Here is a 15,870-nt window from a genome sequence, read left to right as displayed (position 1 = left end):
CGTTTTCAAGTTATAGGTCGCACAAATGTCTGAGTAAAAAAAATGAAAAATAGCAGTATTTGTTTTCAGAAAATCCAAATATTGAAATCAAACATCGCACTGTACCTCCCCTATTGGTATAGATAGTGGTCACACTCAAAACTGTATATAGATACGTCTTTGGTATAACTATATACCTCCATCCCTTTCAGGTCGGGGTCGTATAATCAGATGATTACATAATCAGTACATGAATAACACTCCATCTTGGTACATTGTCAACAAGACACAAGAAGGAAACTAAGGTGTAGAGTGTGGAATAATAATATCAATTCAATTTGCATGTAGACTTAACAAAATTAAGGGAACGACAGAATTTAGTTTTGAAATATGTTAAGATTCTAGAAGTGTTCACTGTACCACTGTGACGAAATGCGCCCTGCAGATCAAGTGAGTCGTCGTATGTATGCGTTCATTTGTGTCACAGTGGAATGCTACTGAACAGAAACGAAGTTCAGTCAGGTGGTTATATTAACGCACACTGCCTCCAAGGCCGTATCGTTGTGAGCGAGGGCAGCGGAGAGTCCTTGAGATGAGCGATAGTCACATACATGACCACTCCACTGTCACAGGTTGCCAGAACACTCGAGGACTGAAATAGCGTCATTTCCCGAGTGTGGAATTGTTACGGCAGGAGACCACTGTCCGCATGGAGTGGCCAGCCCGGTCACCAGACCTCAACCCGATAGAACGTGTGGAACGAGCTGCAGATCGCCCTCTCAAGACGCCCTGACCTTCCGGCAACTCTACATGAACTCGGCAATGCTCTTACTGAAGAGTGAAACAATCTTCCCTTGGCAACCATCCAGACACTTATTGGGAGCGTGAGACGACGTCTGTGACAGCGGACTTGTTAATTAAACATGTCTTCACGCAATATTGTCTTCGACTATTACAACAGATGCACACAATTTGACGTATTATCTTTTATATTCAAAGTGGTGATCCTTAGCAAACTTTGAATTGTGTATGATCCTCCTATTCGCTGTAACTTGAACTACATTGCTGCATTTGTGCTGTACATGATGTACAAATTATAAATGAATCAAGGAAAGGCAGTGCCAATTCGTAACCAAACAATGTTTGTCACTGGCAGAGACGTCGAGTAGTATATACATGTTTACTGTCGGAGATACATAAACGCCATTGACGAAAGACAATACAAGCTGAGTTAAAAATCCTTGTGAATATCTGACACACTTCAAGGTTCTTAGTTAAAACGTTAAAGAGTCCGTTTCATATGCGGGTATGAAACATATTTTGATTAAACCTCAGACATTAATTAGAATTATTTCCAGTCACAAAAACAACATTAATCATCATTGGTGGACAAGGACAATGTACTGAGTCACCGGACATGCCAGAAAACTGTGATTGGTTATACTCCAGGTTCAAATAGATTATATTTCTGGGTTTGTCACCGTATCCGTTTACGTTGGTTTCTTGGTAGTGGTCTAAGACCTGCATCACTTCGGACTTTCCTCCCACATCAAGCTGACATGCTGTTAAAAGCGGCGTTAAACCCAGCCCACTCACTCACAATAAGTCTTGCCTAATTTAAATTCTTCATGAAAAACGGTAATGATATATTCTACATTGCACCGTAGTCATCTTGAGAGTTTTCTGAGGTTCTCAATGGAATTTTGGAATTCTGGAATAAGAAAAGGTCACCAGTGCATCATGCTTGTTGTAAGAGAGGACAAATGAACATCGACAGGTCACTGTTTTCGCCTGTATGTCATCGAGTCCTGATTGCATGGATCGCTGCTCTTGCGATCAACCACTGTTTTTCTTGTAACACTCGATAATATTTTGCAAGGCTTCTTTAGGGATGCCCACGTGATGTTGGCTAATGAAGTAGCTCTAATACGCGATTCAATGTCTGTCATGTATACGAGTGAAGTAAAAAACAACAACGTTTGAGCATATACAGTCTTCTTATTTAAATGCTATTATTGGTGGGTCCTTAATTTAGGTCGACAAGATATATAAGAGACACTCTTTCGCGGTTATCAGCATAATATTATCGCAAACATTGAGATGGTTTATTGATGTCGTTTGTACAAATTACACCAACCTAGCGATTATTTGCCGTGAGTGTATACGTATCGTAAATATCATGTTAGGAACAAAAATTGTAATGTGCCAACCTGTGGCGATTAGCCCGACCTTAATTGCCTTTAAGTAGTGTAGGTCTTCTGCTACCTCTAATTTGGATTTGAACCTCTATCTAACAATTAATTATGTAGAAGCAGCAGAGATGACATACAATTCTATTTGAATTTATTTGGTGGTGGATTTTAATCTAAAATCATTAATTAGTATTATCAAGATAAGTTTGTATTTTCGGTATCCTGTCATAATGCAGAACTCCCAAAACGCAGAACCGCTAAAAGAACAATTACTACGGTTGATTGCACAACCATTCTAAAATCTAATCCCTCAGTCATAGTAATGGCATCCTCTAGTTTCAGTGAAAAAGACAACAAACAAGTACTTAGGTTTCTGTTTTTATACGTGTAATATTATAACAATATTTCATTTGACATTTGACAATTTTATAACAATGACAGTTTATGAACATTCATGAATGAAAGCACCATTGCTAGCATGTATTTATGTTCAAAACAGAAGGCATAACACAAACGTGATGATTCCAAACCGATATCATATTATATAATGGGTAGGTTTTCTCGACAGGATAAAGCCAACGGATAAAAACGATATCCGTTGGGGTCTTTTGCAGATAGAGATGCAAATATCAATGGTCAAGTAGGGACTACTTTCTGTGTTTTCCAAGAAACATGGCGTTGCCCTTGACATTTGGGGATCGAGTCAGAATTAACCATTGGGAATCTGGGGAAACTACTGGGATAATTGCTATCATTATCAAAAGAATAGTCTACTATACTGAAAACCGTTGTCTAAATGTGACGTAGCTAGGACATTTTACAAGTTTTGGCAACTTTGGAGATTATAAATTGCGAAACAATTTAGCAAGGACACTAGCCTAGCGGGATCGGTTTTCAGATCGGTGATTGTAGTCCTCTGCGGCTTGGAACCTTATCCCCAAACTAGAACAGTTGGATTTGGTCGAAATATGTCCGAATTGTTACCTTGTTTCGTTTTTTTCGCTGTATGTACATCTGACTGCATTTCGTAACGTTATGACAAGACAGGCAGACTCTAAACAAAAGTGACGTCTCATAGATTAGGGTTAGAGTAGCTTCCCTTTGATAAAGGACAGTTACTCCAGCTCCTCACAGCGATAGTCCGTTCGCGGAGCTCAAAACTCCCCACAGTGATAGATGACTACAACCATGCTTGGAGTTGAACTCGCAACGGATTGACCGTTATAGTTACAAACAATTTTAAGTGACACTGTAAGTTGTGACACTTAATACACTTACCCCTGCTAAATTACTTTCTTTGTTTGTCAATTTGAATTTCTATTTCATTAAAACTATCATGTAATTGATAAAGTAAGAATGTAAGGGAGAAGTTGGTTGATTTTCCGTTAGTCTGCAATCTCGAACCAATCTGATTATACAAGCAACAAAGTAAATTCATCTGGAAAACATGGTCAGTCGTAAACCTTTTCAAAATGAACAATGATGGCATTCACAAACACATGAACAAAAGTATGAACGTGACTGCATTTGGGGTTAGAGGGCAAATTTCAAGATTCTTGTAATGGCCGCGCCCACACTGGTGGCAGCGATGTTACCGAGAGCGTAACGAAGGTGTCACGCGCTGGAAAGGAGCTTGGGCAGTTACTCTTGCGGACAGACTGATGGATTGCCGCGAAAGGCATGTTGAAACAATTTGTGTAGGCAGTTGTTGTTTTGCCAATATTTGGAACTATATTGACTGTTGTCACTGTCCGACAATCCGCCAACAGGGGCGTTTGGCGGAAATAGCCGAACGTGAGACTGACTGTCCGACTGACAAATCACTTACCTAGCTTTTGACGTAATATTGTTAGACATGGGAACATTCGCGGAGATGCAAATATCAAAGGTCAAGTAGGGACTACTTTCATTGTTTTCAAAGAAACATGGCGTTGGCCTTGACATTCGGCGATCGAGTCAGAATTAACCACCGGAAATCTGGAGAACCTACTGGGATAATGGCTATCATTATCAAAAGAATAGTCTACTGTATTGAACATCAATGTCTAAATGTGACTTAGCTAGGGCGTTTTACAAGTTTTGGCAACTGTGGAGATATAAATTGCAAAACAATTTAGCAAGGACACTAGTCTAGCGGGATCAATTTCCAGATCGGTGCTTGTAGACCTCTGCGACTTGGATGTTGGGTTTGGTCGAAATATGTCAGATTGTTACCTTGTTTCGCTTTTTTCGCTGTATGTACCATCTGACTGCACTTCGTAACGTTATGACAAGACAGGCAGACTCTAAACAAAAGTGACGTCTCATAGACTAGGGTTAGAGTAGCATCCCTTTGAGAAAGGGCAGTTACTCTTGCGGAGAGACCTATGGATTGCCGCGAAAGGCATGTAGAAACAATTTGTGTAGGCAGTTGTTGTTTTGCCAATATATAAGTTACGCCACTGTCTAAGAGACAGGTTCCATTTGGAATTATATTGACTGTTGTCACTGTCCGACAATCTGTTAACAGGGGGCGCTTGACGGAAATAGCCGAACGCGAGATTGACTGTCCGACTGACAGGATTTCAATGTGTGTGTGTGTGTGTGTGTGTGTGTGTGTGTCATGATTGTGTTTACACAACACTAGGTGGGATGAATGCACAAAGATAAGTTCTAAAAATTGTTGTCAAAACATAATGACGCGTTGATGTTTGTACATTTATCCTAAATACAAGAGATTTGAACTGCGTAAGGTATCTAGAATTTTGGAATTATTTATTCATAATTTAGGTTTGAATTATGTAACATAGTTTCCACACCCCAAGCCGACCCCCTACCAGCCATGTTCGTTATTAAGCAACCCATGCAGAGCCTCACAATATCATTTCGAAACAATGCATCACAGTTGTTGATACCCTTGTTTGTATTTTGAGATGATATTTTCTATAGTAGTATAGTTTTTATTTTCTAAAACCAGTATTAAAGCAATATTCGTAATATGTAACCAACTACGTGATCGAGGCCGTTAACCGGTTATGTTAGTTAAATATTATTATGCACATTATATACTTTGGTAATACATGTACAGTTAATAACTTTAAGTTGCTTGATAAATCTCGAGAATTTAAAAAATTATGTATGGATGGACGAACGACAATAAAACGTGAGCCTTGATGTGAGCTTAGAACACAATGCGTTTCTTCATTCATAACCTTAAATTGGCCTCAATTCTGCTAATAAAATTAGAGTAACCTCCCTTGGTTTCAGACAGTTGCCACTTCCGTCTAAGATTTACAATTATGCATACTCATGAAAACACACTTGGTGTGAACCTTTCCAGCTATAATGGCAGCTGCTAGGTAACTCAATCAATGTGTCATATATTTTAACCAATATTTCCAAGTTGCATCAAATGTTTCGGTAGATATCTCATCCATCAACTTCGGAGAAACAACTTTTGCTGTGACTGTTAGATTCGACCCAGACACAGTCTATTGTGATTTGTTTGTCTTTACACTTCAGTCGTTTATGTATCATATGACGTTGAAGTTACGTTATTTTATGACAGGACTTTTCCCTGACTGCAATGTATGTATTTTGGAACACTATATTTGTTGTTTTGAGGACAATGGCACATTCATGTTTCAAATTGTTGCTTATTGATTTGGTTTTCAAAGACAAGAGAATATTTATGGAGTAAATATGCTAAAGTTTCTTTGGGTGTTCTATTAAATTGGCAGGGGATTTGGTAGCCCCATTTCTTTCTTGTTACAAAAGACATATGTTTATTATAGTTAGGACCTTTGGACCCACCTGTGACAAAAAGGTAGGGTCATTTTAAAAAAGAAGCCAAGGAAACAGACACTGAGATATGCAGTGTGAGATGCCTGTATCCATCAGTAAACTGAGAAATCCTACAGGAATACAGAAAACAATGATTAGTATGTTTATGATTCATAGTTGAAATAAATTCAAATCTGAGGACCTGAAGTGTAGAATTTCTGAGAGTTGGTTGAACTTTGCAGCCTAATACTGTGCGCTGTATTATACCTAGTTGAGAAGGAAATAATCCCTGACTTGATTCCAGTGCTATATTATGAAACCTCTTTCACAAACCCTTCTCCCCCTGTGAGGGTATGTAAGACCACCTCACTCAACTATATTTATGTCTACGTCAATTTTAACTGCAGAATATTTGTTCATGTTTAATCTCTTGCTTAACTGGCAACAATCGCCAGTAACTAGGGAAAGATGTGAATCCTGCTGGGGAACCATACAGGTAGCAGTGGTAGCAGAGGTACCGTAAGTCCCCTCGGTCCCTAGTATGGTGTCTTTACATTTGTTGCTGGCGATCTATGGCCCCATTTTATATCGTGTTGTTGCCCAATAATCAGTTATTTTTAATGTTTTCCAACTAGTTTTAAGTCAATCTGTGATATCTTGCTAGTTATTGTACTGTCTTTTGTGGACAGTTTTTAATAATATTGTATAACCTGTTCAAGTCACATTATGTCTGAAATATTGCTAACGTGACTTAAGATATAACTCACTCACAAACCCTACATAGGAGGTCACATCAGGTGAAGTATATCTGATTTTTAATCTTCAAAACAAACATGAGCAGCAGTTCAGCAGACATGCCACAAATGTTGTGGATATTTTGCACACACTGTTTCTATGAAGGGAATATTTGTTTGTGAGGGTGTTCTTTTGTTAAAATGAAAATTTCCAAATCGCGGTGGTCAAGAGATGAAACCACAACCTTTATTTAGATTGGGGCGTTGGAGTTCACTCATGGTAGAGACATATGAAGGTTTTGTAAATCTTTACACAGAGAAGTTTACATTGGAGTAAAAAATCTGTTTTTAATAAGATTGAAAATCTACTAAAACATATGTAGACAGCTTCATGCTGTTTGTCTGTGGAAGTTTTAGCCCAGACTCTGTATGTCAGTCACTATGAGCAATTACCTGTACCTTGGCTCCAGGTTCCAGTTTACTGTAAGGTGTACCCAGCCCATTTTGCTGAAACATCATGTGCATATTTCATTTCATACATCTCAGTTGTGTTTGTCAACCTGATTGTAATTGTTGTTAATGCCAGCCCTTTGTTTCCACATCGTGATGTAGCAGCTTGTATACATCCATCACTTTCCGCTTCAGTGTTTGTCGAAAACGTCCTCGCAGTGACCTAGAGGAAGACTGCGATGACTGCCTTCCAATATCAAAACGCATCAACAAACTCCATATTGAGTAAGTACTTGTTCCCTTACCGGTAGTTTCCATGAAGTGTGTGCTTATGTAAAAACAAATGGGAAATGTTGGGTTCTGCATTAAAGAATGGAGAGTATTATTATCTGGGACATATGTATCATGAAAAAAGGAGAACTAGCCATTGAATGCATGACGATAATGTGAGTTATTCTGCTGACCTGGTGATGGTTTGTTTCAGATCGGCCAGACGAAGTCAGGAGGAAGGGTTAGCTAAAGGAGATACGACTCAGGTTTGCGCAAATAGTTGATATGGGGGAAAATTCTAGACTCCGTTACATAGACACTTGTATGAGGTACAATTGTTTTGTGCAGATTATGGAAACATTTTGTTAAAAAGTTCAAAATCCTCCATATACTTAAGGCCTTTTATTAACTTTAGGATTTATCATCTGATATTCTGGCTATAAATTTTGTATATGGTATGTTGAAAATTCAATGGTACTTTCTTCCATAGATTATTACTTCTTATGTTTGTGACAAACACAAGACTTGGAAAGATTGTTGACATGTTTATGCATAATCCAAAGATGATCTCTTGAAGTTGAAGTAAAGGTATTCCTTGTACATGTTCAGGGCTTCAGTGGAGAAGGAACGTCCTCTGCAAACTGTGATCCTCATCTGTTGCCATGGCAACAAGCTCAACTAGTCAATCAACATCTAGTCTGTGGTCCTGGAGCCAATCAGAGCCAGTTGTCCATTCCTGGGTGTTCAGTCCCCAACCATCAAACACGGCCATCGCTGAATCCAGAAGAGGCAAGAACGAACAATAATGATATATTACACAGTTCAGATAATGTTGGTGCAGTCTGTGATCAGTGCCCCATCAACATGGAGGACATCGCTGGCTATGACCCGGAACTGAAAGAGGGAGAGAACCCACACTACTTCCGGGTCAACAGTATTCTCTACGATGCTCACGTGTCTCGCGTCACACGGACAAAGTCATTCCATGAACTCAATAGCTAGTGTTGCATGTCTTCTAGTGCCTCTCGTCATGTGTCAGGGCTAGCGCCACACCCTAGTGAAGGAGGAGGAACTGGTAGTTTTGTTGAATGCTGTATTCGCCATATTAGGCGTCCTGCTTCAAACTGACCAACTTCAAGACCACCTTTTCAGGATAGTTTTTGTAAGTGCCCCATACCAAGACCGAACACTATCGTATGCCAGTCTTTATTTTGTCATGCGTATTACATCATGTCTTACAATAAACAGCAATGCAGGAGGGGAGTATATTTGCCTGGTGTCTATTATCAAAAATGTTTTAGTTTCATCAATGTTTGCACGAGGTTTGTTCTCTACCGCACGATCACTGACACAAATTTGACTTGTAAGGTTTTAAGAAGCACCCCCTTTATCATTTTCTAAGCACTCAGGCTGCTTATTATGGCGAGTATGGTACCTCTGTTTAGCGGTGTTTAGTTTATATCTGGAAACTAATTCAGAAATCTTTTCAAAAAGGGGTTGTCTTGGGATAAGACTGGGATGATTTAACTGGGTTTGCAGGAAAGACGTGAAAATTGTAGAAAAGGAAGTTGATGACAAAATCTTCAGAGTAACAGCTCTATGTCGCAATGTTTACCATTATTCCTCTGGTTTGTGAAAGACTTGATTCAGTTTTCCTCCCCTGTGATGAGTGAACCTGTATCAGTCCCCAATGGTATTGGTGTTGAGGTTGTGTAAATGTAAGATGTGTATTAGTTCTTCAAAAGAATATTAGGAATGTACAGCCATTGCTACTTCTACTAATTTCAAAATACTCTTATTGTATTTCCCAGTACTTGTTTCACTGTTTTCTTTATACTGGCAATATTAACTTTGTGATAGTTTGTTGAGTAAATGGTTATGGATATTTTGCAAGGTGGAATAATAACACTAACTATCCTAATGTGTGTGTCAGTACATGTATTGCTTCTTCAATATGTGATATAAAGAGTTTATGAATACTTGAATATGAATCATAACCATATTTGTAAAGCTGTATGAAGTATAAGTTCCGTCTCTATGTGATACTTGCCGCGGTGGCAGTTCTGGCGTCCGTGATGACTCACTCACATTTATGTCATGTTTTTTTGCAATCCCATCCAAACGAAACCTCACTCGTTCCCAGCCTTTGAAATTTGTCCAGGGACTCAGATAAACCTTTTTTCGCTAGTGCTACTTGAACAAAACAAAAATGTTTACTGTTTACATTTTCTCTCAGTTCTATTCAGTTCAGATTTGTAGCAAAATTAAGCATTGAGAACTGGTTCAGAGTTATAGCCTAGTGTGTCTTACAGACCCCGATACAAATATATCAATACAGCCCATGCAAGTCTATAATGTTTGGCAAGTCTAGATTACTGCTGTATCTGAAATTGAAGGTCTCTGGGCTCCTTTTTATTATATTTATTAAGATAATTTAACAACTGTTTTTTTCTGTTTGATATGTTCATTTCAGAGACTAGATGTTAGTCTAAGTTATAGCCTTCAATTGCTACTTCTTGATGAGGGCAAGCATCATTGGATTTTTACTTGTCCTCCACATCATTTAGTAGTCTCTAGCATGAATTTCAAAGGCTGCTTCTTTGTTACCAGTAATCCGCGAGCAGAGCTGGACAGACGGCCATTGTTTGGCTCTGTGCTTTATTTGCCCCTTTGGTTCTTCTTTCATTTTGTTTGAAAGTTGATTCTTTGTTCAGATTATTGTAAAACAAGGAGCAGGATGTCAGCATGTACAATGATATCTTGGATGCACAGGAGCTGTGTGAATATGTATTCAATATCTAATGGAAGATTGAGATTTTTGTGTCAGTAGAAGCACCTGTGACATGTTGAGACAGACGTGTGTCTGGAGGGAGGTTGTTGGTGTGACTTCAGTCGGTATGATTGAGTAGCAGTTGGAGCGGCCATGTAACTGGCATTCTCTGCTGGATTTTGTAGGCGTATGTTTGGCAATATATTGGATTTAGTTGTAGTGATTAGTTTGGTCAAAGAAATCATTAACTCAAATATATGTAGTTAGAAAAGTAGTGTGGTATATCATCCATTACATTCAGTGTTCGAATTAGCTCCAGTTGCCATAGTTACTGTTGAGGTGGAGACTCTCCAGTAGTAGTATTCCACAGCAACATGTGTCCAGTCGTGAGTGAGTTTGGGTTTTTAGCCATTTTCAAGTGTATTCAGGTATATCACGGCGTGTCAGCTTAATGAGGGACAAAAGTGATGTTGGTCTCAGACATTTACCACTTTCGTAAAACCCACGAGCACAGGTATGCTGCTGACAAACCTAGAAACATAATCGGGGCGAACCGGGATTTGAACTCACAATTATAGGTTTCTGGTGTGGCTAAGGGACACAACTCTGCACAGACAATTGCAGCTCCTTAGAGGACTGGGCCAACCGTGCCCTCTCTCTCCAATAATGTAAGAACTATAAGGTAAAACAGACTGTCTGGAAAGATGGAAGTGTCTGGTCTGACTTGATTGCTGAACACTATTTTTTACAACTGATAATGCTTCTCCTTTTGTACCGTTGTTGTATTTGATGCATGCTGGTCATATTTTAGTTGGTTACAAGACCAACAATGACTTTTGACACCCAAATTGTTCAACTCTGTTTTACAATTAGATGAAATGAAAGAAACCACGAGAATTTATCACCGCTGTTTGTACGAAATGGTGAATAATTCATATGAAAATATTTATTCTAACAAAACACCCAATAACATATCTTTTGGTATCTTGCAATGTTAAAACTTGTTTGTAGCAGTACTAATCTGGGATTTGAAAATAATTAAAATTAATTTTGGCTACCTACATTAAATAATAGGCAAAAACATTGTAAGCCAACTTATAAGGAATAAGAGATCTTAAAATGGCTATTTACCATAGATTGAAAAAGGTTCACAAATATTTTGTTATCATATTGACAGCAGGAAGAAAAAAACTGGAACAATTACCAGTTTTCTTAAAATATTTATCATGTAAGAATAATGGACTGGCAGCTAATTCGAACACTAAAAAGACATAGATATTAGTTAATCTTTTTAGTTATCGTATCTCACTAAAATTAGATTTTTTATTCCGATTCTATCCTTCTTTCCATTCAGATAACTCTTCACAGGAAGTCACATAAGGTTTCTTAGTCAATTCAAAATTTTCTATACAACCAAGCAAAGCATTTGGAGCACCATATGTCTAATTCCTGAATCTCGAAAACAAACATAAACATAATGTCCTGAATGGAGACAAATGGTTGTAGATATGTTAAACCATCAGTTCTAAATCCTGTGGCATCTACGTTTGTGTGGGGTTTTTTGGGGGGTTTGATCGACATTTTCACATCAGGGTCAGGGAAGGTAGAAAGTGACTATGAAATAAACAGATTGTATTGACAAAATTAGGAATGTAATAAGACTTAATTGTTTTGGAATGGCAACACGTGACTGGCTGAAAAGCCTGTGCATCTTTCATTTTAAGATTGGGTACCAAAGTTTGCTCCTAGTACAAATTATGTAACTTCCTGTTGAGGGTTTGTCATGTCTTGATGAAGTGAAACATTGAACTGTTATACTGAACTGATACTGAATGTCAGGGGTGTCATGATAGTCCTACACGTACATCACCATTCACATCATCAATATCAGTATCTAGCAACCAATCTTCCCGAGGTAAGGGAGCTTACTGACTTTACTAGTCCAGTTTCCACCCTTGTCGAACTAGGCTGGAATTATGGAGTTATATTTTGGCTGGACTAACGAATCTATTCATAGTCCAATCAAAATCCTGTAACGAAATTGACCTCCAGTTAATAAACAACATGGCAATGGCTGTGCCGAATTCGTTCGATTGCAGGATTTGCAGAGCATGTGTACCGCCAACTGGGCATGAACATATTTTCCTAATCTTTTCATTTATAAGGTGCTCAAGTGATTTGATGCACTTCACGAGGTAAAACTTGTTTTATTACAATAAAGATTTTTATTATCGATGAAGTCGTCTTGACTGGGCGCCGTCATTTTGTTTGAAGCCAGTGCAAGAGATAGGAGAGGTGGAATCTGATTGGTCAGTAGTGGGGACAAAGAAGGTACATAACTCATAAAAGTCACTGGTGGCTCTACAATCGAGCCTGGAAGTTCCATCCTGGTTCGACAAGGGTGGAAACTTGACTTTTAAAGTCAGTTAACTCCCTTACCTCAGGAAGATGTCTAGCAACATAAAAAAAGTTGAAACATTATCGTGCAGATTTTGAAAACTTTGTGTACTACTGCACTAATACCTTCTAATATTGGTAATAAAAATCTGAATTTAAACTTGAATTATTGATACTGAAGTTTGTGTTCATTGGTGAAGTTGTACACGTTTGACAAACACAGTTCATAATAAGACTGTGTCTTCAATACACATTTCGTGTATCGATGCAAGACAGAAATGGTGTGTATGGTATGATTGCAGGATGGTTCATGGACACCTGCATTGATGACACCCCAAACAGTGTAGACTGCTTTCTGTAGTAGATCCTGTATGTATATCTAGTCAAGGAATGAAAGCCATTACCAGGTTTGTTTATTTATAATTGTATTTTTCTTTTTATTGCTTGTACCACCATGTTGGATTGTATTTTTGCTGTAGATGTTACTCTACAAAATGTAATAAATTATGGCTTGATGGCCTCAAGCTAAAAAATAAAATATCTTTCCACATTCTTGTTGTTTCATTCTCTTGAGGAGTTGAGGAATGTTGTTGAATGCAGCAGTCACAATATTCTGGTCGGGGCCAGGCAAACCTGTGGTCAATATCAGGAGCAACGATCATATTGTCTGGGTATGATATATGAGGCAGGTCCAACATTATTATGCCCCACTACGAGGATAAATACCTTTCTTATTTTTCTTATTTTCTTATTTGACAGAAAATCTGTCTCTGTATTTTTCTAATATTCTCTGTTTCATAACTTTCTGATTATTGGCTACAGTTAAATGTTCAAGCTTAAATTATTCAAATGTGACCAAAAGTTGGGTGGTCGGGTAACCTAGTGGTTAAAGTGTTCGCTTGTCATGCCGAAGACCAGGGTTCGATTCCCGACATTGTTACAAAGTGTGAAGCCAATTTCTGGTGTCCCCCGCCGTGATATTGCTGGAATATTGCTAAAAGCGGCGTAAAACCATACTCACTCCAACCTAACAATCAGACAAGTGTTACCACAGTGTCTTTATTCTTATTGCTATATGTTGCATGAGATTTCCAAACTTTACACCCGCCGTGATATTGCTGGAATATTGCTAAAAGCGGCGTAAAACTATACTCACTCCAAACTTTACACGCTAATCTCGAGTCATGGATCTATGACATCATATGTGATGCGTTCATGAGCGTCAGTTCACACAACATAACAGTATATTTGTTTGTGCAGTGAACCAATCTAATATATCTTGAATATGAGTAATTCTTCATATATTAACCAATATGTATAGTAGTTGCGTTTCTTTTGTCAGTGGGTATACTTCTTAAAACTAGTTATGTGTCAAACAATACACTGATATAAGGCCAAACATAAAAGATCTGTTGATGCTAAAAAGAAATGTAGAAAAAACATGATCTGAAAAGCACAATTGTTTTGTTCCCCACCATCTGAATGATCTGAAAACTGACGTGTACATTGTACTGCAACAGAATTGTGCATACAGTATGTTGAGCTGTAAGGCAGACAAGACCTGCTTCACAAACACTCTAGCTTAAGAACAAAAAAAGAAATCTGAAATGTCCTTATATTATTTTTTCCCTCCTACCAACCAGGGCTTCTCAAAAATATATCCCCCAACCCAATTCTGTGTAAGTCTTGTGTGATTGTGTTGGGTCACAATGATGGGTAAAGAATATATTGATACTCATGACTGTTTAATATTTCTTTGTTTGTTGTTTAACGCCACACTCAGTAATATTCCAGTTATATCATATATGACGGCGGTCTGTAAATAAACGAGTCTGGACCAGACAATCCAGTGATTAATATCATGAGCATCTATCCACGCAATTGGGATCAATGACATGCATCAACCAAGTCAGCGAGCCTGACCACCCGATCCTGTTAGTCGCCTCTTATGACAAGCAGGGTCACCTTTTACGGCAAGCATGGGTTGCTGAAGACCTATTCTACCCCGAAATTTTCACGAGTCGACTGTTTAATAAGTGACTACAGTGGAGTATTGAAGAATAGAGGGCTATTGCTCAAAGAAATGTTGCTATGAGACTGTGTGAATAACAGCATTATCAACAGACTGCGGAATCTGTATCTGGTGACGATTTCCAGTCTTCTACACCTGATTGACTGCATCCAACTGGATGCAAATACTGACTGCATTTAATGCAAAATCATACACATATGGAACATAAATATGCAAATATGTACGTAGATTACGGCAATCAGTACACTCAGGTCTCCAGTCGGCTTAAAGCAGTTTGCATGGTTCAAGGATACTTCCAATACGAAAAAAAGAGCGTGTTCTGTTTTACCAATATTTGTGCTGCCACTTGTTTACAAAACATGAGTACATATCAACCTTTATCATGTTTATCCTTTAATACTGCAATTTATTACTTGCCCGTGAAGAGATCACCCGTTTAATAAACATACAGCTTTATTACACATTGTGTAATACCAAAACGCGTGCTTATGTACTCTCGGAACACGTTTCACGAACAAATATTGAAAGCTCTCAACATCCCTTGGCGTATTCAACGACATTGTGTGTGGAGATGATAGATCACTGGGAGGAGCTTATGCACACTCGATGACCCCAGCAACCTTGTTGCTAGGCTGACGTCACATGGCATTGTTTCGCCGATGGAACTTGCAACAAAATTCAACAAATTACGTCATCGGGTATTGTGACGTCATTGTAAACTTTGAGGTGCAAGGCCCCGTTCCACAAGGCGATCGTACTCTAGCGCAACGACAGTCGTTAGTCTAAGTTAAATTATGTGAGTTGTGATAGCCTTAGCACTACGATAATTTTGTGGGACGAACGCCTGAATTCTAAAGGTGGACCATTGTATGATATTAAATTCATACGTTTCAACTTTTGACGTGTTTGAAGTATTATTGTGTTAAACTCAATAGGATTATGCCATGGATCGTGTAGGTGTCAGCCTATTTACACTCAACAGTATAATTCTAAAAACATTATAAATGACCTTGGCAAGCGTGCAACAGCAGCAGAGGACATTCTACAAGCATCACTCAGGCAACTCACAATAAACACAGGCTACAAAGAGTTCTGAGTCGCATTGCTTAGGCCTAGTGTTATCCATCGCTGTCCATTGCTGCGCTATACAACACCCCGCTGTGACACAGCGCTGAAGAGCGAAAGTCAGCAACTTGGGAAGGTGCTTAGCAGTGCTGAGAGGCCAAAACAAAATTGGCAACCAAAAGCACTGTAGGGAATAACAACAAACACATTGAACTTTCA

At 38.6% G+C, this 15,870-nt stretch overlaps 1 protein-coding gene across 1 annotated transcript; it reads left to right on the top strand.

Annotated features, from left to right (window-relative positions):
* Positions 1-5,387: 5,387 nt before the first annotated feature.
* On the top strand, positions 5,388-8,868 carry LOC124142284. The gene is made up of 4 exons (XM_046510668.2): positions 5,388-5,509; positions 7,313-7,402; positions 7,602-7,653; positions 7,997-8,868. The coding sequence occupies exons 1-4, from the start codon at positions 5,496-5,498 to the stop codon at positions 8,387-8,389; spliced, it is 549 nt and encodes a 182-aa protein (XP_046366624.1). The 5' UTR covers positions 5,388-5,495; the 3' UTR covers positions 8,390-8,868.
* The last annotated feature ends 7,002 nt before the right edge of the window (positions 8,869-15,870 follow it).

This window comes from Haliotis rufescens, unplaced genomic scaffold, assembly GCF_023055435.1.
Source record: "Haliotis rufescens isolate VD_foot unplaced genomic scaffold, xgHalRufe1.0.p SCAF_11, whole genome shotgun sequence".
NCBI classification, from domain to species: Eukaryota; Metazoa; Mollusca; class Gastropoda; order Lepetellida; family Haliotidae; genus Haliotis; species Haliotis rufescens.
The sequence above is the reverse complement of the archived record's forward strand: the minus strand, read 5'-3'. Positions and strand labels throughout refer to the sequence as shown.